Source organism: Pristiophorus japonicus, chromosome 6 (assembly GCF_044704955.1).
Source record: "Pristiophorus japonicus isolate sPriJap1 chromosome 6, sPriJap1.hap1, whole genome shotgun sequence".
NCBI lineage: Eukaryota > Metazoa > Chordata > Chondrichthyes > Pristiophoridae > Pristiophorus > Pristiophorus japonicus.
The window spans coordinates 165264318-165291609 of NC_091982.1; the positions used below are offsets into that span (position 1 = coordinate 165264318).

Sequence of the window (27292 nt, forward strand, 5' to 3'; positions counted from 1 at the left end):
CTGCGATTGGTGACTGCTGCAAAATCATTTGATCTGATTTGGTCTTTCTCCTCGATTGAATTAAATGGAGATTTTTGTAATTGGGAATTCTGTTGCTGCTTGGCTGAACTTGATATTTTGCAAACATTGTCTGTTATCTCCATTTCCCTCCTCCATCACTGTGTCATGGACAATTACATAATGCTATTCATATTCTTAGGACGTACCAAAGCACTTCACAGCCAGTAAATTACTTTTGAAGTGCAGTCTGTTTATTCTGTAGCAAATGTGGCAGCCAGTTTGTACACCTCCGGTCCCACAAATATCAAATGCGATAAATGACAAGTCAGTCGATTTTGGTTCTGTTGGATGACCTTTACGTCCACCTGAGCAAGCAGATTGGACCTCGATTTAATACGTTCAGCACCTCCGACAATGCACCGCTCCCTCATTACTGCACTGAAGTGTTGGCTTTGATTACGTGCAAAGTCCTGGGACTGGTATTGAAGCCACAACATGAAATGCAATTTTATTTTTATGTACCTTTTACAAGGAGCTTCAGTGCCACCATGTGCCAATGGATAGCACTGCCGAGTCTGTGTAAATCACAAGTCTCCATCAGCCACTCAGTCATTTTCCTCTGATTTGCAACCAATTCTTGATTACATTTTGTTTTACTTCTCTGTACTTGTGACAATTTTGCAAGAAAGAAAAAGCACGAGCTATTTTTGAAGAATTAGTGGGACTTGCCGTATAAAATAAAAGCAAATGTTAATACTTTAAACAAAAAAGACGTCCGTATCGGCAGCTAAGTACTACAAACGGATCATAACTCTAACTCCACAGTTGTGAAAAAAAACAGATGGATAGTTCACGTTGGGAAAAACCAATACCAACATTTTGTGTGTTTTCTTTGCAATATGGCTGCCTTTTTTGATCATTTGCTGCCGTTATTAATGTGCAAATGTTACAGCAACTTCAGGCAAGGGCAGATGCAAGGTTAAACACTACTATCCAAAGATTGCTGTCAGAGTTGCGCTGCATCACCATTAGCTTTGCAAAAACAGCATCTCGCTGTCTGCCTCACCATTGAAAGGCGGGAATTTGTTCTCCTTCCGCAGTAGAAACAAACTAAACTCGCCACAGAAAGTTAAGTCTTGTCCATCTCAATCTAAGCACCTTTTTAACGACATGGAGTGTTAATTACTGCCAGTCAACTACTCTGGCACTAAAAATTAACTATTACAAGTGTGCAGTCTCATTCCGTCAGATTTTAATTGTTGTTGAAGAGTTTAACAAACATTTTCCTGTCATTTTTTTCTTTCTTAATCCAATCTTTCTTTCCCTCTCTTTATTTCTCTTTCTGTACCTGATTTGACATTGATTTCACCCACTCTTATTCACATATGCTTCTCAGTCCTAGGGCTGTTAATTTCACAGTCCAGTCTGATTGGTTAAGGAGATACGCAATTGCTTGACCTGTTCATTCAGGTCCCAGATGCCCTGTTTTCCTCACAGCGACATTATTAGCTCGCACTTTCAACAACATGCCACGCAAAAAAATGTAGAAACCTAAACATGCAAGGGCAAGTCTAACTAACAACAGATGCTGTTAGATGCCTGGCTACAGCAAATTATGCCCACAATCTTTAACTCAAATTCATCTCCACAGATAACTGACCAATGATTTTAATAAAATATAGTTCCCAATAAAAACGGCGCTGAATGAAGCAGAGTGTATAGCAAAACCTTTTTTTATGCAGAATGGATGTAATTTACAGTGAAATTTGTAATAAAACGTGAAGCTTTAAACATAAACAGGAATTATGAGGAAGTTGAGCTATACTGCTACCAACTGGAGACAAGTCCAAGAGATTTCTCAATAATGATTTGGTGAATTTCATTGATTATCAGTTCCAGCCCTGTATCAAAATTTGGCAGACGCACCATTTTGTGCACTCAGATTGTGCAGACTATTTTGCAAGTGGCTAGACTTCAGTAATGGATATTGTCTGATAACTGACATTTGTGAGATTTCAGAGAGGTCTCTAGCCAAGCATGCTTCCGAAAGTCAAGAATAGCCATGCGTCTTCAAAACTTTAGCAGTAGTTTTGCTATTCAATGATAATGATGTTAGGTGAGGAGTTGGAAGAAATCCTTAAAAGAAAAATTTAAACAGAATTTTAGGTCATTTTGCAGCCGTACAGTGATTTTGTGTTTCTTTGCAGCTTTGGCATTGTGCTGCATTGAAGTGACCCACTGACATTGTATGCTGTCATCATGTTAATAATCCCATGACTTTAATATTAAAATCACTTTTATTGTCCTCTCCATTTAGTGCCTTGTATGTAGTGGACTTAAAGAAATTTAGAAAGATTGCTGCTGGTGATCGACTCAGAGGGCAATATCAAGGTCTCAGTCAGGACCCCAACAGCCTGTCCAATCTTGATCAGGTATGTGTGCATGTTTTTATTACTGTAGCAATGTAGTAATGGCAAGTAGTAATACTGGAATCAGTTGTAGAATACTCCAAGCTTAATCCATGTAGTTGTTTAGTTTATGAAAGGTCAGTTACCATTTTTCGATGTAAATTAGCTCCTGTATCTGATAAAGAGCAGAATCCAACCCTGCAGCCATCCCTGAACACGCTGGTGTATCAGCAGGGTGCTTGATTGATTAAATCCCTTCCCACACATGGAGCAGGTGAACAGTTGTGGTTTGTTTCTGGTGATGTTACTAACGTGTAACTGGGCGGAGGAGCGGCGAGAGATTGCGGCGGAGGTGCGGTGAATGTTTGTGGCGGAGGAGCGGCGAGAGATCATGGCGGAGATGCGGCAAATGAGGGTACAGGGCCCAGAAGAGTCGAGGGCCCAGGGGTAGCACGGACCTGCCCACACTAGGTCCGTGCAGCAGAGCAGGTCTCCAGTCGTCCTGGTTAACCCTTGCCACTGAATAAAGGCCTAGCTCTGACAAGCCCGTGTGGTGGCTGATGTGCAACGGTCCACACACAGGCATCTTCCACCCCTTCAATTGGAATTCAGGACTGGAATATCGTGTCCTTCGTTGAAATATCTGTGAACTCATGTGGAAGCAAATCATCCTCGTTCGAGGGACAGCCTATGATGATGAAGATATATATCTATGTACACAAGATTAAAAACAAAAGTTGTAGAATAATTTGAAACTCTCGAGGATTTCCAACAATAGATTTTCTGAAAATGTGAAAATCCAGGAATAGCTATCCGAGGAGGGTGTTTTTACTGTGGACCTATTGCTTAGGGGACACTATTGAGGCTGACGAGAGGCTGTGTGGCAAATTTTGTGGAAAATGCCAACCTTCCCTTGTCCAACAACATCTTATCCTTGTTTTTTTTCTTCTCTCCATGACTAGTTCCATTAGATTCACCTGACCGCAAACTCCTGTGGCCTAAAATAGCCCTCCCGCATCGCACCTCATTAAAGTAAAATCATGAAAGGGATAGACAAGATCGAGGCAGAGAAGTTGTTTCCACTGGTCGGGGAGACTAGAACTAGGGGGCACAGCCTCAAAATACGGGGGAGCCAATTTAAAACCGAGTTGAGAGGGAATTTCTTCTCCCAGAGGGTTGTGGATCTGTGGAATTCTCTCCCCAAGGAAGCAGTTGAGGCTAGCTCATTGAATGTATTCAAGTCAAAGATAGATAGATTTTTAACCAATAAGGGAATTAAGGGTTACGGGGAGCGGGTGGGTAAGTGGAGCTGAGTCCACGGCCAGATCAGCCATGATCTTGTTGAATGGCGGAGCAGGCTCGAGGGGCTAGATTGCCTACTCCTGTTCCTAATTCTTATGTTCTTATGCTCTTATGTTGTGTCTATCGCCCGTCCAAACCTGTAGGGGCCGAAATTCACCCCCGCAGGCAACGGGTTGCACCTACTGTTGTTGGTGTGTTTTGGCCGTCGTAATGGATGCGACAACCCATCTTGCGAAATTCAGCTCTTTTTTCGAGCAGGACTTTTGTGGGGGCCGGGAATGGAGATACCTTCATAATGGGGGCGGAATGGACTCTCCGCCACAGTCAGTCATCAGCGTCGGGCTGGTGAGGTCATCGCGCAGGCGCATCAACACGTGTCTACCTTTCAGTTAAAGGGGAGTGCCGCTGCAAGTTAGATCCATAGAAACTTAGAAAATAGGTGCAGGAGTAGGCCATTCGGCCCTTCGAGCCTTCACCGCTATTCAATAAGATCATGACTGATCATTCCCTCAGTACCCCTTTCCTGCTTTCTCTCCATAGCCCTTGAACCCCTAAGGCATAAGGGCCATATCTATCTCTCTTTTGAATATATCCAATGAACTGGCATCAACAACTCTCTGCGGCAGGGAATTCCACAGGTTAACAACTCTGAGTGAAGAAGTTTCTCATCATCTCAGTCTTAAATGGCCTAACCCTTATTCTAAGACTGTGTCCCCTGGTTCTGGACTTCCCCAACATCGGGAACATTCTACCCGCATCTAACCTGTCCAGTCCCGTCAGAATCTTGTATGTTTCTATGAGATCCCCTCTCATCCTTCTAAACTCCAATGTATGAAGGCCCAGTTGATCCAGTCTCTCCTCATATGTCAGTCCTGCCATCCTTGGAATCAGTCTGGTGAACCATCGCTGCACTCCCTCAATAGCAAGAACGTCCTTCCTCAGATTAGGAGACCAAACTGAACACAATATTCCAGGTGAGGCCTCACCAAGGCCCTGTACAACTGCAGTAAGACCTCCCTGCTCCTATATTCAAATCCCCTAGCTATGAAGGTCAATATACCATTTGCCTTCTTCACCGCCTGCTGTACCTGTATGCCAGCTTTCAAATACTGATGAACCATAACACCCAGGTCTTGTTGCACCTCCCCTTTTCCTAATCTGCCGTCATTCAGATAATATTCTGTCCTCGTGTTTTTGCCCCAAAGTGGATAACCTCACATTTATCCACATTATACTGCATATGCCATGCATTTGCTCACTCCCCTAACCTGTCCAAGTCACCCTGCAGCCTCTTAGCGGTCCCCCTCACAGCTCACATTGCCATCCAGTTTAGTGTCATCTGCAAACTTGGAGATACTACACTCAATTCCCTCATCCAAATCATTAATGTATATTGTAAAGAGCTGGGGTCCCAGCAATGACCCCTGCGGGACTCCACTAGTCACTGCCTGCCATTCTGAAAAGGACCCGTTTATCCCGACTCTCTGCTTCCTGTCTGCCAACCAGTTCTCTATCCAAGTCAGTATATTACCCCCAATACCATGTGCTTTGATTTTGCACACCAATCTCTTGTGTGGGACCTTGTCAAAAGCGTTTGAAAGTCCAAATACACCACATCCACTGGTTCTCCCTTGTCCACTCTGCTTGTTACATCCTCAAAAAATTCCAGAAGATTTGTCAAGCATGATTTCCCCTTCATAAATCCATGCTGACTTGGTCCGATCCTGTCACTGCTTTCCAAATGCGCTGCTATTTCATCCTTAATAATTGATTCCAACATTTTCCCCACTACCGATGTCAGGTTAACCGGTCTTTAATTACCTGTTTTCTCTCTCCCTCCCTTTTTAAAAAGTGGTGTTACATTAGCTACCCTCCAGCCCATAGGAACTGATCCAGAGTCGATAGACTGTTGGAAAATGATCACCAATGCATCCACTATTTCTAGGGCCACTTCCTTAAGTACTCTGGGATGCAGACTATCAGGCCACAGGGATTTATCGGCCTTCAATCCCATCAATTTCCCTAACACAATTTCCCGCTTAATATGGATATCCTTCAGTTCCTCCTTCCCACGAGACCCTCGGTCCCCTCGTACTTCTAGAAGATTATTTGTGTCTTCCTTCGTGAAGACAGAACCAAAGTATTTGTTCAATTGGTCTGCCATTTCTTTGTTCCCCATTACAAATTCACCTGAATCCGACTGCAAGGGACCTACGTTTATCTTCACTAATCTTTTTCTCTTCACATATCTATAGAAGCTTTTGCAGTCGGTTTTTATGTTCCCAGCAAGCTTCTTCTCGTACTCTATTTTCCCCCATCTTAATTAAACCCTTTGTCCTCCTCTGCTGTATTATAAATTTCTCCCAGTTTTCAGGTTTGTTGCTTTTTCTGGCCAATTTATATGCCTCTTCCTTGGATTTAACACTATCCTTAATTTCCCTTATTAGCCACAGTTGATATACCTTCCCCATTTTATTTTTACTCCAGACAGGGATGTACAATTATTGAAGTTCATCCATGTGATCTTTAAATGCTTGCCATTGCCTATCCACCATCAACCCTTTAAGTATCATTTGTCAGGCTATTCTAGCCAATTCACGCCTCAAACCATTGAAGTTACCTTTCCTTAAGTTTAGGACCCTAGTTTTTGAATTAACTGTGTCACTCTCCGTCTTAATAAGGAATTCTATCAAGTTATGGTCACTCTTCCCCAAGGGACCTCACACAACAAGATTGCTAATTAGTCCTTTCTCATTGCACATCACCCAATCTAAGATGGCCAGCTCCCTAGTTGGTTCCTCGACATATTGATCTCGAAAACCATCCCTAATACACTCCAGGAAATCCTCCTCCACCGCATTGCTACCAGTTTGGTTAGCCCAATCAATATTTAGATTAAAGTCACCCATGATAACTGCTGTACCTTTGTTGCATACATCCCTAATTTCTTGTTTGATGCTGTCCCCAACCTTACTACTACTGTTTGGTAGTCTGTACACAACTCCCACTAGCGTTTTCTGCCCCTTGGTATTCCGTAGCTCCACCCATACCAATTCCACATCATCCAAGTTAAGGTCCTTTCTTACTATTGCATTAATTTCCTCTTTAACCAGCAATGCCACCCTGCCTCCTTTTCCTTTCTGTCTATCCTTCCTAAATGTTGAGTTCCCAGCCTTGGTCACCCTGGAGCCATGTCTCCGTGATGCCAATTACATCATACCTATTAACTGCTATCTGCGCAGTTAATGCGTCCACCTTATTCTGAATACTCTTCGCATTGAGGCACATAGCCTTCAGCCTTGTCTTTCTAACACACTTTGCCCCTTTAGAATTTTGATGTAATGTGGCCCTTTTTGCTTTTTGCCTTAGGTTTCTCTGCCCTCCACTTTTACTTTTCTTCTTTCTATCTTTTGCTTCAGCCCCCATTCTACTTCCCTCTGTTTCCCTGCATAGGTTCCCATCCTCCTGCCATATTAGTTTAACTCCTCCCCAGCAGCACTAGCAAACACTCCCCCTCGGACATTGGTTCCGGTCCTGCCCAGGTGCAGACCGTCCGGTTTGTACTGGTCCCATCTCCCCCAGAACCAGTTCCAATGCCCTAGGAATTTGAATCCCTCCCTTCTGCACCACTCCTTAAGCCACATATTCATCTGAGCTATCCTGCGATTCCTACTCTGACTAGCACGTGGCACTGGTAGCAATCCTGAGATTACTACTTTTATGGTCCTACTTTTTAAGTTAGCTCCAAGCTCCCTATATTCGTCTCATAGGACCTCATCCCATTTTTGTACCTATATCGTTGGTCCCTATATGCACCACGACAACTGGCTGTTCACCCTCCCTTTTCAGAATGTCCTGCACCCACTCCGAGACATCCTTCACCCTTGCACCAGGGAGGCAACATACCATCCTGGAGTCTCGGTTGCGGCCGCAGAAACGTCTATCTATTCCCCTTACAATTGAATCCCCTATCACTATAGCTCTCCCACTCTTTTTCCTGCCCTCCTGTGCAGCAGAGCCACCCACGGTGCCATGAACTTGGCTGCTGCTGCCCTCCCCTGATGAGTCATCCTCCTCAACAGTACCCAAAGCGGCGTATCTGTTTTGCAGGCGGGTGACCGCAGGGGACCCCTGTACTACCTTCCTTGCACTGCTCTTCCTGTTGGTCATCCATCCCCTATCTGGCTGTGTACACTTTACCTGCGGCAAGACCAACTCACTAAACGTGCTATTCACGTCATTCTCAGCATCGTGGATGCTCCAGAGTGAATCCACCCGCAGCTCCAGGGCCGCAACGCGGTCCGTCAGGAGCTTCAGCCGGAAACACTTCCCGCACCCGTCGTCGTCTGGGTCACCAGAAGCGTCCCTGACTTCCCACATAGTACAGGAGGAGCATAACACGTGTCCGAGCTGTCCTGTCATGACTTAACCCTCAGATAAACTTAAATTGGCAACAACAATGCTAAATGTTACTTACTGATATAGAAAAGAAAAAGAAAAACTACTTACCAATCACTTACCCCCTTGGCTGTGATGTCACCGTTCGATTTCTTTCTACTTTTTTGCCTTCCATCCTTGCTGCAGCTGCACGGCTGGCTTATCCGACTCACCACGCCAGGCCTTTTTATAGGCCTCCCCACGCTGCCTCACTGATGCTGCTCGATCTCCACCGGGCCATCCGGGAGAGTTTCGGCCGGGTCAGTGGTCAACAAAAAAAATATAAGATGGCAGCCACGCCAGTGCGCCTTCCCCTTTAATGGAGGCCGCACCGGCATTTTATGCACAGTGCACCGACAGAAAAAACTGTCTGGGGCACCGAGCGGCGGCCGGAAGATTTTCTCAGGTGAATTTTGCTTGCGGGTTGAGACATTTATGGTGCGCACTTTGATGACACACTTAGGAGGAGTTGGCAGTAATGGGGCGGAAGTGGGAACTGATGGAAAAACCATCGGGGAGAATTTCGCGGGTGGCGGCTATTCGGCGGTATCAGGCCTTATCGGGAAGCTGAATTTCGGCCCCGAAAACTCTGGAACTTTTTAATATTTAGCAAATTAAGATCGTAACAAATTTAACTTTCTCTCTGCTGAAATCACTGTACATGGCTGGTTCAATGTTTGCAATCAGTAATGACCATGTTTTATTAGAATCATTAGACTGACATGAATGCTGAGCAATTTTTTTTCTTTATCCTCAAGAATATTAATCAGCTAATTTACTTCACCTTTCCCTCATCTTGAATCTGAATTCTTACAAAACATTTTCTCCTCAGTGCTGGATTCTTCTAACCACTGTTGAAATACCCTCCAACAAGGGACGCTAAATGAGTTATATTTTGTCTGACATGATAACTCAGCCAAATTAGGAATTCTTTGATGCCTTTTCCTTGTCCAGCAACTACTTTCATTGTTCTTGCCCTTGTATCTGTGCCAGTGAAGTAACGGATATTCTGGCTAACACAAAATACTTTATACTTCACTTTTTTCTTGTCAGATCAGGCACTATGGCTTGAAATTTCATTAGGAGGCAGGTGGGGGGAGGGCAGGGGGGTGCTCCGAAGCGGTTGGGAAATCCTGGAGTATGGGATTCCTGCAGGCCCTGACGAATTTAACTGCAGGGGTTGATTTGCATAGGAAACCTTTTTCCCAAACACAGCCAACCAGATTGAGAGGCTGGCTGGCTGTGGGCGTGTAGGCCTGTGGATCTAGGCCGCAGAGAGGACAGAGAGAGGGATTGCGTCGGGGGGGAGGGGGTGGGGTGGTTGGGGAACGATCTGGGGAGGAGGGGGCACGGTTAGGCAGCTGGGGGTGAGGGGGTGTCGGCAAAGATCGGTGGCCAGAGGAGCAGGGGTACGGGGGGAGCTTTGCAATGATCGGGAGAGATGGAGGAACAGATTAGGAGCTGGAGGAGAAGGTGGTGGGAGGTTTTTGAGCATCAGGGTGGGGAGGCAGACGACATTGGCGGGCTGGAGGAGCATGGAGGTGGCAGGGAAGACCTCTGAGTTCGGGGGGGGGAATCGGAGGCCTCATGGGGGAGGTCTCCGATTGCGGGCAGGTGGGTTAGGCAGGGACGCTGGATCCAGGAAATAAGTGTAAAGGCACTTGCCTCCTGGATCCAGCAGTCTTCGCGGGCGGATTTCATGAGGCATGCAAAACCTGACCAGCTAAAGTTAAATTCAAAATGGAGCTAAAATCAGGCTTCTAGCCTTATAATATTTAAATAGGCGACCGAGAGTAGTTTGGCTGCCCGTCCCTCGTCCCGCCTCCGTTAAAACAGAAGTGGGTGGGTTGGACATGGTTTCTGATCTGAATTCATATTTAAAGACTTAACCCACCCATTTTTTTCGGTTAAAATTCCCCTCTCTATGTTAGTTCAGTCATACATTTTGTTCTGCTGGCTCCTGTAAAAATGTTGCCTATCACTGAAGTTTTGCTTGTAATTTCTATAAATCCACTGTCCAGAGCTGCTTAATGAAGTGTTATTGAAAAGAAGTATTAACTGCTACCTGTTTGCCTCTCCAGCAACCAGTCCTTCTGATCCTTTGCCAAAGCTATCTCATTACTTTTGCAATCATCTTTTCCACTTTTCTTCTGTCCTGGCAGTACTGTTGCCAACTCCACGCCAACAAAAGTTCATGCTTTTGCCTTCCTTTTCCCCCTTAAACAGTAATTGCTCTCTTCTGTTCGGCTTTTATGACTGAGCTGCAGTTTTATCCCTGTTGAATCCTTTTTGCTGTCCAGCCTCTAATAAGACCTCTGATCATGATGGTAACTTTACATCTTAAAGACATCTATATCCAAACTTGTCCCCATTTTATCTGCCATTCAATTTCTATTTCTAGTCTGAAGTTCCTTCATTGTTGAAATTTTCTCTTGCTCATCCAATCCCTAAGAAAGGCGTTTTCTCTTGTCATTCAAACTAACATTCTATTGCCCTAACATTGGTACCTTCTAAAATGACTTTGGCCTAGAAATTGGCCTCCTTAGCGCCTCCCGTTATCGGCTCCAGGGAAGGTGGGGAGAGGTGTAATGGGGTGCTAACGACTTATCCACCGGGCGCGGCAAGGTGAACAACTCCCACTAACTTAGCCAGGAGGTTTGCGACGACGGTAACATGTTGCACCACGATCTCCTGCACACGGAGATCTCCTGGGTCATGATCGATCAGCCCGACACTCTGCTGGACTGCATGGGGCTGATCGGGCCGGATCGCGGCTGCCATCGGGAACCAGCTAACTGGTCCCAATGCAGAACCTGCAGCGATGGCTCTTCCCTTGCTTTAGCACTTCACTTCCTTCCTGGAGCGTTAACGCCGAATTTAGACAAAAATATGAATCAGTAGCGCTTGGTGTTAATTTTTTCAGCTTTCAAAAGTCCTGAATTTCTTCCACATTATTTCTAGTGGGCATGCTGGACAAGAAGGTCATCTAGAGAGGAGATTGGGACAGTTGGGGTTGCTAATTGTGAAGAAGTAGTGATGAATGCTTCTATGCTCCCTTCAGCAAAAGCTGAGAGTGGCACAGAGGATAGCTGTGAGTCTATTTGCAATGTATTCAAGCCCAAGATGGCGACATGGGATTAGAAAGACAGAGGAGCAGTGATGGGCTGGGTTTGGATGCGGACTCTTGCTGGATTACAATCTGATACGGCCTGTAGTACCTCAGCCAAGAGGCCATTCTTCATATCTGAGTCTAGAATAGTCCTTCTTTGCATGCTTTGTAAACTTGCCTAGTTAGTTAAATCAAATACAATAGAGATGGCAGGGTAAATGATGTGTTGCAGCTGTAGCATGTGGGAGCTGATGGACATCAGTGTGATCCACAGCAACCATATCTGTGTAAGTATCTGCAACTCGAGGAACTTCGGCTCAGGGTTGATGAGCTGGAGTCCGGGGCTTCGGAGACTGCGATGCATCAGGGAGGGCGAAAGTTACCTGGACGCTTTGTTCCAGGAGGCAGTCACATCTCTTTGGTTAAGTACTTCAGATTTGGTCCGTGGTAAAGGAAAGAGGGTGTGGCTACGAGTGAGACAGGTATGGAGATCCAGAAGGTATGGAAAATGGTCCACATTGTCCAAGGCTACGCCGTGGATTTTGATGAAGGTGTTGACAATGGCTTGGAGTTCGGCCTCTGAGTGTGCGCAGACGCAAGCGTCGTCCGCGTACTGTAGTTGGGATGACCTTGGATTTAGCCTGGAGGCTGCGAAGGTTGAAAAGGTTCCCATTAGTTCTATAGTTTAGTCCCACTCCAGCGGAAGATCCAAGGAAGATCGAGAAGAGCATTGGTGCGATGACGCAGCCCTGTTTGACCCTGGTCCGACATGGATTGGGTCTGGTGGATCTGTTGGTCATGATCACTGCTTGCATGTCATCGTGGACCAGGCGGCGGATGGTGACAAACTTTTGGGGACAGCCGAAACGGAGGAGGATGCTCCATAGTCCCTGACGGTTGACAGTGTCAAAGGCCTTTGTGAGGTCAAAGAAGCAATGCATACTTAGAGTAATGCAAACAGTTTTGGTCTCCTTAGTTAAGGAGGGTTATACTTGCATTGGAGGCAGTTCAGAGAAGGTTCACTAGGTTGATTTCTAGGATGAAGGGGTTGTCTTTGGAGGAAAGATTGGGCCTGTACTCATTGGAGTTTAGAAGAATGAGAGGTTATCTTATTGAAACATATAAAATTCAGAGGGGACTTGACAGGGTAGATGCTGAGAGGATGTTTCCCCTCGTGGGTGAATCTAGAACTAGGGGGCATAGTTTCAGTATAAGGGGTCGCCATTTAAAACGGAGACAAGGAGGATTTTCTTCTCAGAGGGTTGTGAATCTTTGGAATTCTCTACCCCAGAGAGCTGTAGAGGCTGAGTCATTGAATATACTCAAGGCTGAGGTAAACAGATTCTTGAACTATAGTGGAATCAAGGGTTATGGGGAACAGGCAGGAAAGTGTAGTTGAGTCCATGATCAGATCAGCCATGAACTTATTGAATGGCGGAGCAGGCTTGAGCGGCCGTATGGCCTACTCCTGCTCCTATATCTTATGTTCTTATGTTGTCTGATCCTGATCTTGCCTAATCCCCACACACTTGCATTCTCCAGTTGGGGGTCATTGAATGGCAATTAGTTTAGGGAGCATTGGCTGATTTTTATTTTTCCCCAGACATAATGAGGCAATTGTAAATGCTGTCCTTGCCTAGACCATCAATCACAGCATAGACTAGGAAAAAAATACAATTTTTAATTAAATGTCACAAGAGAAATGGATTTTACTCCTAAATGTATCAAATTATACCATTTTTAATTATAAATTTACAGTGAGTAATGCCAGTTCGTTCACTAACACTGTGATATAATATAACTTTTAATATGATAGGCATTGTTTAATGCTTTTACACTAATAGATAAATGCGTATTGTTGAGATTATCTTATCTCTAGTCTTTCAAACAAACCAATATGGTGGGTATATTGCGTTTAATCGGAGTTTAGGACGGAATATAGTACACTAGTTATACAGCAAAAACATACGACCGTGACCAGCAGCTGGTACTGGCTCCAATCGGACAGACGACTGGTCTGCATGCCTAGCTCTTCTTCTTCCTCTCTTTCTTTTTGAACTACTCAAGAGTGTTAGACCGAAGTCAGCATTAGGTCCGCTCTCAGGAGTTCTCACTTCACCATCTGCCCTGAGGGCTTTTCAGATCTTTCTTTTATACTCTTTTTAGGGGTGGACCTGGGGTAGAATATTGACAAGACCACTTAACCTGTAAGGGTTCCCCTTAAAACAAGGTGTCGAGTTCTTTGTTTAAGCCATGGAAAAAGGCCAACCCCCCTGTTATTTTCCACTTGTCAGGGGTCTTCTCACAGTCATTCTACATGCTTTCTGTACTTAACCAATCATGGCCTTGCAGCAGGCTGAGGACTGTCTTCCCCTTAAAACATAAGATCCTGTCCTCCCAAGGTTAGAGTCTCTTACCTCATACTAATTTTCCAGAAAAACAAAACATGAGCAGTTCCAGTAAAACATAACTTGTACATTAACCCCATGCTTGTCTCCAGCTCTAATACAATCATCTAAAAACTATTATTTGCATCACAATTTCATTTGCATAATATTTTAGTTACTCCTAATTTCTAACAGTGTAAAATGCCCACAATAATGCATTTTTCTGGCCCTATAACCCCGAAGTATGATTGGTTCACAACAGTCTACATATTTTATTTTTTGTTAAAATCTTTCCTTGCATTCCTCCTGAGCAAACTGTTAGTGTCAGAAATTGCAGCTAATTCACTTTTAATAGAAGAGCACACCGCTTAAGAGGTGTGCTACTAGGCAGCTCACTTGCATCAATCATAAAGCTTTGCACTTTGAATACTGATACAGTTTGGGCTGGCCCCCAACTCCCTATGTCGGTGTTCACAAGGCAGTTCTATAGGCCCCAAGTTTCCACATGATTTGCTCCTGATTTTTAGGAGCAACTGGTGTAGAACGGAGTATCTTAGAAATCGGAATTCTCGACATTTAGTTTGCTCCAGTTCTAGTCAGTTAGAACAGTTTCACTTTGGAACAGAATTATTTTTTCAAAAGGGGGCGTGCCCGGCCACTTACGCCTGATTTCAAAGTTTCGTGAGTGAAAACTTACTCCAAACTAACTTAGAATGGAGTAAGTAAGATTTTTGTACCCTCGAAAAAACCTTGTCTACACTTTAGAAAATCAGGCGTAGGTTACAAATTAGGCGTAGGGAACGAGGTGGGGAGGGAGGGGGGGGGGGAAGGGAAGTCATTAAATTCTACAATCAATCCTTAATTATACTTATACAAATATTATACAAATAAATCCAACCTGAATAAAAATTTATAAGCAAAGAAAAGATTAAATAAACCATGTTCCTACCTGTGTGAAATAGCATCAGCCTTCGAGCTGCTGTGCTTCAGGCAGGCCTTTCATGTTGGAGACAGGCAGGGGTGTGGCGTCAGTGTCTCGACGGCAGCGGCAGCAAGCTTCGAGCTGAGCTGCAGTGCTTGAGGCAGGCCTTCATTCTCTTCGTGGCTGGCCGCGAAGAAGCAGCACCGGACGGACCCGAGGCCATTCGGCCATGAGATATCAGCGGCATCAGTGGCTGGCCGGAAGCCTAAGAATCAACACCTGACACGCAGCTCTTTATGGTGCTTGAGGCCATTCGGCCACACTTTAGGGGCGGCGTCAGTGGCTCGACGGCAGCCGAAGATACAGCAGCAGCCTTCGAACTGTGAGGGGGACTGAGGCCATTTGGACAGGGAGAGGCAGCCACATCGACAGTTTTATATTTAAATTTGCAGAATGGGTGCTGCATTGTCAACACCACGTATTATGCAATGGTTTGCCATCTTTGTTCTTGGTGGACATTGATCCATTGCAAAGTTGAATTGGCACTCTTATTTCTCCAAACACACAGTCCTTAATTTGCTTGCACCAATGCAGCACCGATTCTGCAAGTTTAGCAGTGAAAAGCTGAACTCACTGATTTCAGCAGGTGATTTATTTAGCAATGCTGCTAAAAGCACTCCCTCACACACAGAAATATCAAAAAAAATTAAATTACAAGCCTTTGCAGGGGTCCAAGAAACAAATCTTCACTTTTTCTGCAGTATTTTTAAAAATGGCCGAGTGCCAATGTTTGTTTCAGACTGCGCACGCTCTAACGTGCACGCGCAGGGTTGCCGGCACCACGGAGGCTAATTTAAATTGTACCCGCCCCCTGCTACTTAGAAAATCGGCGCGAGTGTTAGGCTCCGCCCCCTGCTGCGAAGAGCGCGCCGCGCTAAGCAGACATCAAGCTCCAAGGAGCTCGAGAATATCGGACTTTTTTTTAGGCGCAGTTTTCGGCGCGAAAAACAGGCGCCCAGCTCGGAGGTGCGCCGTTTTCGCCGCGGGACGAAACTTGGGGCCATAATCAGCACCACATCTATGATCTGAAGCCTGTACTTCTAACTATGACTGGAATAGGAGTAGCATGTTATGCGATTAATGATTACCACAATATTTTAGCATTGTTACATGTCGTGCACTGCTGTTCACTCAAAGGCAAAAGCATTTAAGGCTAAAATTTTTATTTACAGCAATTTATAATTACAAAGATGCTAAATAATATAGCAATATATTAGCAATACAAATATTTGGAAAACAAAATATTGGAAAACAAAATTTAATCATTCCACAAAGGTTTAAAATCTCCACTTTAGAAATCTATTTTCTTACACAGTCTGATAACCTGTGTTGTTTCTACATTAGTGAAGCAATATTGGTGCACCATATCCGTGCCAGTTAAGTACATTTGCCTGGAATTCACTAGAATGCCGATTATTGGCGATGAATGTCAAGTTAGACCTTTGTGCTCCCCGATCCTCGTGACGATGTCATGCTGGAGAATAATTAGAATGTCTCGCAACGAGCATAGCGGTGGATTGGGAGCATCGCGGCAATGTCTGATGAATATCCAAGAGACCAGGGCGCGATACAGAACGGAACAACAGGATATTTAACAAAAATGCATTTAGGAGCAGTGACTGTGATCTGATAACAGGGAGGTGGGTCGCAGTATGTACAGATAGAATGTCCAGTTCAAGTTTCATTTGATTGATTGAGTTTGTGCTGAATCAGTATAAATATATAAATTGATGTTAATAAAGGATCTGTATTCATAGGGTTATCTCCTGAACTGCGTACAATCCCAAGCCATATTTAATTACCAGTTCCAATCCATGCTTAGCACATATGCTGAATAAATATTAATATATGAATAAAACCAGTTGGGTGGAAAATCAGAACATGCTTGGCTGTCAAAAACACTTCTGTTACATAATTGAGGTTTAAGATTTCAATGAAATTCCCAGAACAAGTCAGTAAAAATTATACCCTCGGGCAACCTGCTGAACGATTTAATACTGATTCCGAGCCCTCCAATACCATTCTGTGCAGGACTAAGTGGCGATCACAGTGGTGTTCATTCAGCAACCTCAATCTCGCCATTGCTTTCAGTGGGGTGGGGTGGAGCTATGATAATTAGCTGTTCAACCTTTTTGGTGATGGTCTCAGTGGAGCAGTGCAAAAGTCCCAGCAAATTATGGTGTGGCATATGTCACTTGAACTACAATTTCCTGGTATTTTGGCACCATAATAATGCCGCATGTCGCAGTTGCGCCATTACTGTGGCGCAGATTCTCAGCAAGTTCAGGCCCATGATCTTTCACCTCCGAAAGTCCAAGGCATTTCAAAAATCCAACTAACTGAAGACTATTTTAAATTCAAAATATATCAGCCTATCTAAAACTTAATATGAAAAAGAATGTCATAAAGATTTTATTGTTTGTAGATTGGACTCTGCAGCTGTCGCAGTTGCTAAGGGCTTGTAATACAGAGAACAGTTAGTAGTACTCTGCAGTGGCAGACTGTTATTGAGAGATACAGGACTGATTGATCTTGGTGAAGTAGATAGTTTACAGTTCAAATGCTTCTTAGACAAGTTGCACAATTGAAGCATTCATTCAAAACTCATTGTTTACTGTCATTTTATAAAGGTCAATGTGAAAATAGAATCAGGACGTGAGAAAATTGATGCAGATTTGACTTCAAACCACACATTAAATAACTTATGAATGGTCTTTGGACATGCTTCCTCTATTGTGACTTGTGATTTATGCATTCTCATTTGGTGATTTACAAATCTTTATTCTTATTCCACTACCTATATTGGTAGCTCCTATGACATGTCCTTGTGCCATCAGAATGACTATTGATGGGGTTTTCTGTCATGAGGGGAAGAAAAGTACAAATTATCCTGAGAACATTTTGGACCTAGTTTGTTGGGAAGTTTTTCTGAGCTATATAGAACAAAGTATGTTTTTATGAAACATGATCAGTGGGAAAAATTGTGGCAGATGGAGTTCAATGTAGGGAAGTGTGAGGTGATCTACCTTGGATTCAAGAATGATAAATAGGAATATTTTCTAAAGGGCAAGGCACAAGGAACTGTGGAAGAGAAAAGGGATTTGGGTGTCCAGATATACACAACTCTTTTTGAGAGAACAATAAATAAACATTAAATCAAGTGCCCCCTGAATAAACGGGGGGGGGGGGGGGAACACTCCAAACAGTTTTCGTGCCCTTTTTTTTTTTGGGGGGGGGGTTTTGGGCACTAAAACCACAAATTATACAAGTGCCCCCTGGCTAAAAGGGCAGGGAGAGATACTAAAACCCGGCACAATAAACCAATTAAACTCAAAACATATAAAATCAAATTAAAATTTGGTTGCCGGGGGTGATGATGCATTCTAGTCCCTCCAGTGCCCACCTCTCGTGGAAGGACGCGAGTGTACCAGTGGACACCATGTGCTCCATCTCCAGCGACACCCTGGCTCGGATGTAACCGCAGAAGAGAGGCAGGTAGTCGGGCTGAATGACCCCCTCGACCGCCCGCTGATGGCCCCCTTGGCCGTGCCCAGGAGCAGTCCGACGAGGAGGCCTTCGGACCGACCCACTCCCCTCCGCACAGGGTGCCCAAAGATCAGGAGTGTGGGACTGAAGTGCAACCAGAATTTGAGGAGCAGCGCCTTCAAATAATGGAATAGGGACTGCAACCTCACACATTCCATAAAAACATGGAACACGGACTCTTCCAGACTGCAGAAATCGCAGGCGGCCTGGGAGTCCGTGAACCGACTTAAAAATTTATTGCACGGGACTGCTCCGTGCACCACCCTCCAGGCCAAGTCCCCAATAAATAGTGGGAGGACTCCCGCGTAGAGTGCACTCCATCGGGGGTCCCCGCCTCCTCCAGACGGCAAGATGGTGCACCATGGCGTGTCCGGACGGCAGACGAGGATGGCAAGGTGGAGAGTGTGCAGGAGCAGCCCGTACAGGAAACTCCTCCGCGCAGAACTGAAAGGCATGGAGGGGATTTCCCCGAGGCGGCTCCAGTAGTGAGGTGGCGGCTCCCGAGAGAGGTTTCGGGGCTTGGCGCCGATGAGGAATTCCGTCCGGACAGGGGTCAGTTCGAACGGGATCTCCCCACTTGCTTGAGCCTCTTCGACACACCTAACGGAGTTAGGGCCCAGTGCTGTTTTTAGCGACTCGATGGCATTGGCCGCGCGCCGGACATCGGCCCAGTTTAGGCGCCGTGCCAGCACGTCTGGCGCCATCCAGCCCGCTCCTCCGCCATCGAGCAGGTCCCTGACCCTAGTCACCTCGCCTGCCACAGCCCTCTTGTCTGCCTGCCACCTAAATCCGTGGTCGTGGAGGTACGGATTCCTGAGCAGCGGCTCCTGCAGGGCAGCCACCACTCCAAGCGGTGGAGAGCTGCGCTTGGTGGCGACTCTGTTCCAGACCCTTTTAAGTTCCTGGTAAAAGACAGGCAACCCCTGCATGGTGGTCCTGACGCCACCCAGGCTCACAAACAGGAGCTGCGTGTCATAATTGAGGCTGTACTGCTGGTGGAAGAAATACATTGCCAGCGCACGCCACCTGGGAGAGGGCACGACATAAAGGTATCTGCAGTGTCTGAAGACGGAAAGTCGCAAGCTGGGTGCCGACGCATACCAACACCTGACCGCCCTCCCTAAGCAGGAAACTCAAGACCGCAGAAGAGACCCAGTGCTTCCTGTTGTTCCAGAAGAAGTCCACCAGCTTCTTCTGTATCTTGGTGACAAACGCAGGGAGAGGGGTCAAAGTGACCAGCCGGTACCAGAGCATAGCGGCCACCAGCTGGTTTATGACCAGTGCTCGACCCCTGTAGGACAGCACGGCATCACTAAAAGCTAGTGCACAGGTGCAAAAAGTAATCAGAAGGCTAACGGGAGCATAGTGGTTAAGTTACAGGACTAGTAATCCAGAGGTCTGGTCTATTAATCCGGAGACGTGAGTTCAAATCCCACCACTGCAACTGGACTTTAAATTCAGTTAATTAAATAAATCTGGAATGAAAAGCTAGTGTCAGTAATGGTGATCATGAAACTACCAGATTGTTGTAAAAACCCATCTGCTTCACTAATGTCCTTTAGAGAAGGAAATCTACAGTCCTTACCTGGTCTGCACTTTATGTGACTCCAGACCCACAGCAATGTGGTTGACGCTTAACTACCCTCTGAAAGGACGTAGCAAGCCACTCAGTTGTAACAAGCCGCTACAAGAAATAATAATAATAAAACCGATGAACCACCTGGCATCGACCCTGCAAAATCCTCCTCACTAACATCTGGAGACTTGTGCCTAAATTGGAAGAGCTGTCCCACAGACCTCTCAAGCACCAGCCTGACATAGCTATACTCACAGAATCATACCGTTCAGCCAATCACCATCCCTGGGTATCTCCTGTCCCACCAGCAGGACAGACCCACCCATGGTGGCAGAACATGGTGGTATATGGTCGGGAGGGCGTGGCTCCAGACCCCATGAAGTCTCATGGCTTCAGGACAAGCATGGGCAAAGAAACCTGCTGATTACCACCAACCGCCCTCCATATTGAACACCACTTAGAAAGAAGCACTGAGGCTTCCACATTGTCGGGTAGATGTAGCAAGGGCACAGAATATACTCTGGGTGGGGGACTTCAGTGTCCATCACCAAGAGTGACTCGGTAGCACCTCTACTGACCAAGTTGGCCAAGTCCTGAAGGACATAGCTGCCAGACTGTACCTGCAGCAGGTGGTGAGAGAACCAACACGAGGGAAAAACCTACTTGACCTGATCCTCACCAATCTACCTGTCGCAGATGCATCTGTCCATGACAGCATTGGTAGCAGTGATCACTGCACAGTCACTGCGGAGACTAAGTCCCACCTTCACACTAAAGGCACTCCATTGTGTTGCGTGGCACCACCACTGTGCAAATGGGATAGATTCAGAACAGATCTAGCAGCTCAAAACTGGGCATCCATGAGGCGCTGTCATCATCATCATCATAGGCGGTCCCTCAAACAAGGATGACTTGCTTCCACGAGAGTTCACAGATGTTTCAATGAAGGACTCGATGTTCCAGTCCTGAACTCCAGTTGAAGGGGTGGAAGATGCCTGTGCGTGGATTTTTTTAACGTGTGGTGACTGTTGCACATCAGCCACCACACGGGCTTGACAGATGGGACGTTAAACCAAGGTAAACATAAAAGATGCAGTGGCACTATGTTGAAGAACAGCAGGGGTGTTCTCCATGGTATCCTAGCTATTATTTATCCTTCAACCAACATCATTAAAACACATTGGCCCAGAAATTGCGGTCAGAGGCTTCTCGTGGACGGAAATATTATTTACGAAAGTAGCTGGTGGTCCCGGAGGTACGATAACTTCTGGACCTGGACCTCAATGCATAGCCCTGCGCAGCAGCCCGCATATCACATCAGCGTAGGCGCATCACTGGGATCACGTGGGCTGGACCAACCTATCAAAATGATGTATCCCCATTCATATTTATGGTGAGTTCTGTTTGTACAGCACTGCCATAACTATGAATGGGGATACTCCCAAAAACTCAAATACATTAACTAAATAAAAATAACACATCACATATTTAAAATTAATTGAAATTGAATTTAATTAAATATTTTATACAAAAATAATTTTTAATTTATTAGAAAATGTTTTAATGGGTAAAAGTAAACTTATCTTCATGGGCAGGGTTTCTAATATAAAACTTTATAACCTGCTTTTACCCGGCATAAGAATTTGAAGGACATTCGCTGGGCAGGAGTTGGGCCCAACTCTCTGCCCATAGAGGCCCTTCTCCCGGGGATGCAGACGATCTGTCAAGAGTACCGGGTTTAGGCGCATGCGCAGTGCACATCTAAATCCATAACTTGCGTGCACCTTGTACGCACCCGGAGGGGCCGCGATTTCAGGCCCATTATCTGCTCATTGTCACATTGCGGTTTGTGGGACCTAGCTGTGCAAGGCTGCGTTTTCTGCATCACAACAGTGACTGCACTTCGAAAATACTTTGTTGGCTATAAAGCACTTTAGGAGGTTGTTAAAGGCACTATCTAAATAAATGTAAGTCTTTCTATAATTAATGTTGGCCAACATCAGCGAATTGGAAATCACAGTGGTTGACTGATGACAATAGAGAATGGTGTCATGAATAATGTGTTTACAGTCATGCTGTCAAACTTTGTGTGGGCAGCAGCAGATTTTCTCTATAATGTAAACAGTTTTAAATCACAGGAAAAGTAATTAATGGAATTTATTAATTTAAAGGTGCAGAAATCCATAATAATCAGAAACTGCTTAAAATTACTCGCTTTGTTTTTGTCTGGTAAATTTGTTTTACAGGATCTGCCTAACAACATGATCCATCAAGTGCCTATTAAATCCCTTCCCCAGCACTGGCTGTGGTGCGAGACATGGTGTGATGAAGCATCTAAGAAGAGAGCTAAAACTATTGATTTGGTAAGTACACAAGATAGTGTCTGCTGTTCACTGAGACATCAAATGAATCTTTTTTTTGTAATAATAGATTGCAAGCAGATCTAGATATAATAGGGAAGTGGGCCCATGTCTAGCAGATGTATTTTAATATAGACAAATGTAGTGTGATGCACTTCGATAGGGTCAACTCTAAGCATGTGTACACCATGCAGGTTGAGTGCTGAAGGCTTTTCAGTGGGAGAAGGTCCTAGGGGTTATAGTGGATGCCATGAGGCTACTGTGAAAGTGAAAAGGGTGTTGAGATGTGTTGCCTGGACAATTGAATAAATATATAACAAAAAACACTCCTCTTTGTATAAGGCCTTGGTCAGTTGACACCTCGAACACTATGACCCGTTGTAGTCCCATCTCATAGTAGGAAATATGAACAACTGGAAAAGGTTCAGAGAAGGTCCACTAGATTGATACCTACTTTAAGGGTGCCCAGTTACCAGGAGAGATTGAGAAAACTGGTGCTTTTTACTTTGGAAAATTGTCAACTTCAAGGAGATATGATTGAAATTTAAAAAAAATGGAAGGATTAGACTCTCTCCATGTAGATAACCTATTTGAGCTGGTTATTAATTTAAAACGTACATTTTTGGGGCCTCTTCGCCTGCACTGCCGGTAACACTGGTCCACAGAGCACAGCGCCTGCTCTGACCTAAAATGGCAATCACATCCTATGCATGTCGTAAGATTTCAGTTTGCACATTGAAAGGGGCCTGTTGCCTAAAACGGATGGGTGCTTTGTCCACCCAGTGTAGGCCCCGGTAAAAATGGCTGAGGCCAGAGCACTGGCATTAACAGGTCGGTAAGTCTACCAAACTCACTTTGAGGTTGTTCCTACCCAGCCCCCACCTGTTAAAGCAGGTTTTGGCAAGTTAAAATTGGTCTCGTTGACTAGTGTGTTAAAGTCTGTATTAAATTTGTGGGTGTTGTTCATCACCATCTACATGTTCAGTGAAATTCTAATGACTGACATTCATTATGACCTTCTAGTGCAATAACCCAATGACTAAAGAGCCCAAACTGGAGGCAGCTGTGCGGATTGTTCCTGAATGGCAGGACTATGATCAAGAGCTTAAACAGTTTCAGAAACTATTCCAAGAGGAGAAATTGAATGGATTGACTCATGCCAGTTTCGAAGATGTAACCAGCACAGAAGGTGAGGTTGATCATATTGTTGCACTTTGGCATATTTAAAAGCATTTGAAGTGAGTGAGTCCCATTTTAGACTGAATGCATGCATTTTAAAAAAGCACATCAACACTATTATATTAATAGTTTGCGACATCTTCGCACAAGCTGAAAATAAGTAGTGCTCATAATGACCAAGTGGGTTTCAAAAAAGTTTTTGATGGTTTTTCCTAAAATTAACATTCAAGAAATTAAAGGCACATGATGGAATCTGATTGGACTTGAGTCAATATGATGGTTAAGAACCCGATCCATGAGAAAACGTGCTCCAGACTCATCACAAATGATCACAGAAATTAGAAACATAGAAACATAGAAAATAGGTGTAGGAGTAGGCTATTCGGCCCTTTGAGCCTGCACCGCCATTCAATAAGATCATGGCTGATCATTCCTTCAGTACCCCTTTCCTGCTTTCTCGCCATACCCCTTGATCCCCCTTACCGTAAGAGCCATATCTAACTCCCTCTTGAATATATCCAGTGAACTGGCATCAACCACTCTCTGCGGCAGGGAATTCCACAGGTTAACAACTCTCTGAGTGAAGAAGTTTCTCCTCATCTCAGTCCTAAATGGCCTACCCCTTATCCTAAGACTAAGTCCCCTGGTTCTGGACTTCCCCAACATCGGGAACATTCTTCCCGCATCTAACCTGTCCAGTCCCGTCAGAATCTTACATGTTTCTGAGATCCCCTCTCATCCTTCTAAACTCCAGTGAATAAAGGCCCAGTTGATCCAGTCTCTCCCCATATGACAGCCCAGCCATCCCTGGAATCAGTCTGGTGAATCTTCGCTGCACTCCAATAGCAAGCAGGTCCTTCCTCAGACTAGGAGACCAAAACTGAACACAATATTCCAGGTGAGGCCTCACTAAGGCCCTGTACAACTGCAGTAAGACCTCCCTGCTTCTATATTCAAATCCCCTAGCTATGAAGGGCAGCATACCATTTTCCTTCTTCACTGCCTGCTGTACCTACGTGCCCACTTTCAGTGATTGAACCATGACACCCAGGTCTCGTTGCACCTCACCTTTTCCTAGTCTGCCGCCATTCAGATAATATTCTGCCTTCGTGTTTTTGACCCCAAAATGGATAATCTCACAAAAAGGAGTTAGATGAGGTCCTTACTACTAGGGGGAACAAGGGGTATGGCGAGAAAGCAGGAATGGGGTACTGAAGTTGAATGTTCAGCCATGAACTCATTGAATGGCGGTGCAGGCTAGAAGGGCCGAATGGCCTACTCCTGCACCTATTTACTATGTTTCTATGTTATCCACATTATACTGCATCTGCCATGCATTTGCCCACTCCCCTAACCTGTCTAAGTCACCCTGCAGCCTCTTAGCGTCCTCCTCACAGCTCACACTGCCACCCAGTTTAGTGTCATCTGCAAACTTGGAGATATTACACTCTATTCCTTCATCCAAATAGTTAATGTATATTGTAAAGAGCTGGTGTCCCAGCACTGAGCCCTGTGGCACTCCATTAGTCACTGCCTGCCATTCTGAAAAGGACCCGTTTATCCCGACTCTCTGCTTCCTGTCTGCCAACCAGTTCCCTATCCACATCAGTATATTACCCCCAATACCATGTGCTTCGACTTTGCACAACAATCTCTTGTGCGGTACCTTGTCAAAAGACTTCTGAAAGTCCAAATACACCACATCCACTGGTTCTCCCTTGTCCACTCTGCTAGTTACATCCTTAAAAAAATTCCAGAAGATTCGTCAAGCATGATTTCCCTTTCATAAATCCATGCTGACTTGATCCGATCCTGTCACCGCTTTCTAAATGCGCTGCTATTTCGTCCTTCATGATTGATTCCAAAATTTTCCCCACTGCTGATGTCAAGCTAACTGGTCTATAATTACCCGTTTTCTCTCTCCCTCCTTTTTTTAAAAGTGGTGTTACATTAGCTACCCTCCAGTCCATAGGAACTGATCCAGAGTCGATAGACTGTTGGAAAATGATAACTAAATATCAGTGAATCTAACTATAATATCACTTTTGTCTACAATATTGCAAATCTCAGCAAACAAGTATATTTGCTGATCCAATAAGGGGTCAGTTGCAGTATTGATGTGTAAAGCAGGAGCCAACCGTGAACTGTTTCCTAAACTAGCAGCAGCTCCATTAGATGGTGTGGAGCATTGTGATGTATGATCTAAGCTTTTCCTTACATAAAAAATTCCCATTCATAGCATGAATATGAGCTGATGCAAATTGTGTTATGTGTAATCTGCAAAGCATTAAAAAGCTAAACTAAAAAGGTTCAAGCTGTGATCAGGAATTCAAATCAAAATGTGCATGTTCCCGAGTGAAATTTAGAGGTCGAAATTCGGTTGCTACCGCCAGCTGATACTGATGAGTGAGGCGGCAGCATTGGGTGCCGCATGAAGGGAAATTCAGTTGTCTTTTGTCAAGGGCGTAAAGATTTTCCGCCCTGCCAACTACCGCCATGGAAAACCTGACGTCAGTACAGTGGCACCGATGTCGCCAAATTCACTTTTGTCAGCTCACTTACCGGCTGGCGGCGAGCATGCCACAAAACGTTGGTGTTCACAAGTCGAAGTAAAGATTCTGGGGCGGTATTTAAAGGGATTTGCAGCCAGGCCACAGATGTTGCGGTAAGTGCTGCGTTCTCTCCTCGCAGAGTGCGTAGGTGTTGGTGTGCTGCCGACTAGCATATCGCGGCATGGTTCAGGGAGCCATTGATTGTATGCATGTGGCATTGCGGGCCCCGCCTCACAATGGACAGGTCTTTTGCAATCAAAAGTGGTACTACTCCCTCAACGTTCAGCTGGTCTGCAATCACAGGCAGATGATCCTCGCTGTCAGTGCATGCTATCCTGGCAGCTGCCACTTCATCCTGTGGGAGAGCAGTGTGCCACGACTGTTCCAGCCATCGCATGAAGGGCGTGGCTGGCTCATCAGCGACAAAGGATATGGTCTCGCCACCTGGCTGATGACACCCCTCCGCAATCTCACCACCCCTACCGAGCAGCGCTACAACACCAACCATATCGCAACCAGGACCAGTATAGAGCAAACTATCGGAGTTCTGAAGCAGCGTTTCCGCTGCCTTGACCGCTCTGGAGGGGCATTTCAGTACTCACCTTAAAGAGTATCCACCTTCACCATTGTGTGCTGCATGCTGCACAACATGGCCATCATGACGGGCCAGCCATTACCAGCAGGGATGATCCATCTCAGGAGGATGACGACAATGAGGAGAAAGACGAGGAGCTTCAGCATGGAGGAGGCAGTCTGACACTGTTGCGGTTGCAAGGGCTGATCGTCAGAGGCTCATCACGCATCGATTCCAGTGAATAATGCGACATCTGCAGAATGGAATTCACCTGCTGATCTGCTGAAGATGTCACACCCCACCCTCCAAGCCTCCGTGTATACAAAAGGCAAGACAAGATTGTGACAGATTAAAATAATTTTTATTTACAACAAAAACCATAGTGTGCTGTAAAGAAGCACTAAAGGACGCTGTCATCTGCAGCAAACAATAATTGAAACCAGACCCCTTGAAACATTATCACCCACATCCATGTGCAACTATTCACATAGTTCATATTCGAACAAGGACATCATCTCTAGTCAATATCACACAATTATTTAATAGCTCATGCAATTGCAGCTATTGACATGAGTTAATATTCGAGTAAGATCACCATCTCTGGCCACTAGTACACATGTATTTAGCAGGACTTTCTCAGTGTTTTCCCACCCTTCCCTTCTCCCCCCTCCCCCCCCCCCCCCCCCCATGCCTATTGCTCCTCCTCAATGGGGTCTCAGGGCCCTAGAAGGGCCAGCTGAGGACTGCAGCATCTCAGCATAGGCGGCAGCAGTGCGAACCTTGCATCTGGCCTCACCCACATAGAGCATGGGATCAGACACATTCACATTGAGGAGAGATTGCAAATTGAGCTCCAAGCATGGCACGCTCAGGTTAATGT

The 27292-nt window shown here is 45.2% G+C and overlaps 1 protein-coding gene across 2 annotated transcripts in view; it reads left to right on the plus strand.

Moving 5' to 3' along the window:
* Positions 1-27292, plus strand: part of uggt1 (UDP-glucose glycoprotein glucosyltransferase 1) — a 188177-nt gene that overhangs the window by 155288 nt on the left and 5597 nt on the right. For both annotated transcript variants that reach the window (XM_070883358.1, XM_070883359.1), the window contains 3 exons: positions 2318-2432; positions 21994-22110; positions 23131-23296. In XM_070883358.1, coding sequence (XP_070739459.1) covers positions 2318-2432; positions 21994-22110; positions 23131-23296 — 398 coding nt within the window. The remainder of the gene's footprint in view (positions 1-2317; positions 2433-21993; positions 22111-23130; positions 23297-27292) is intronic.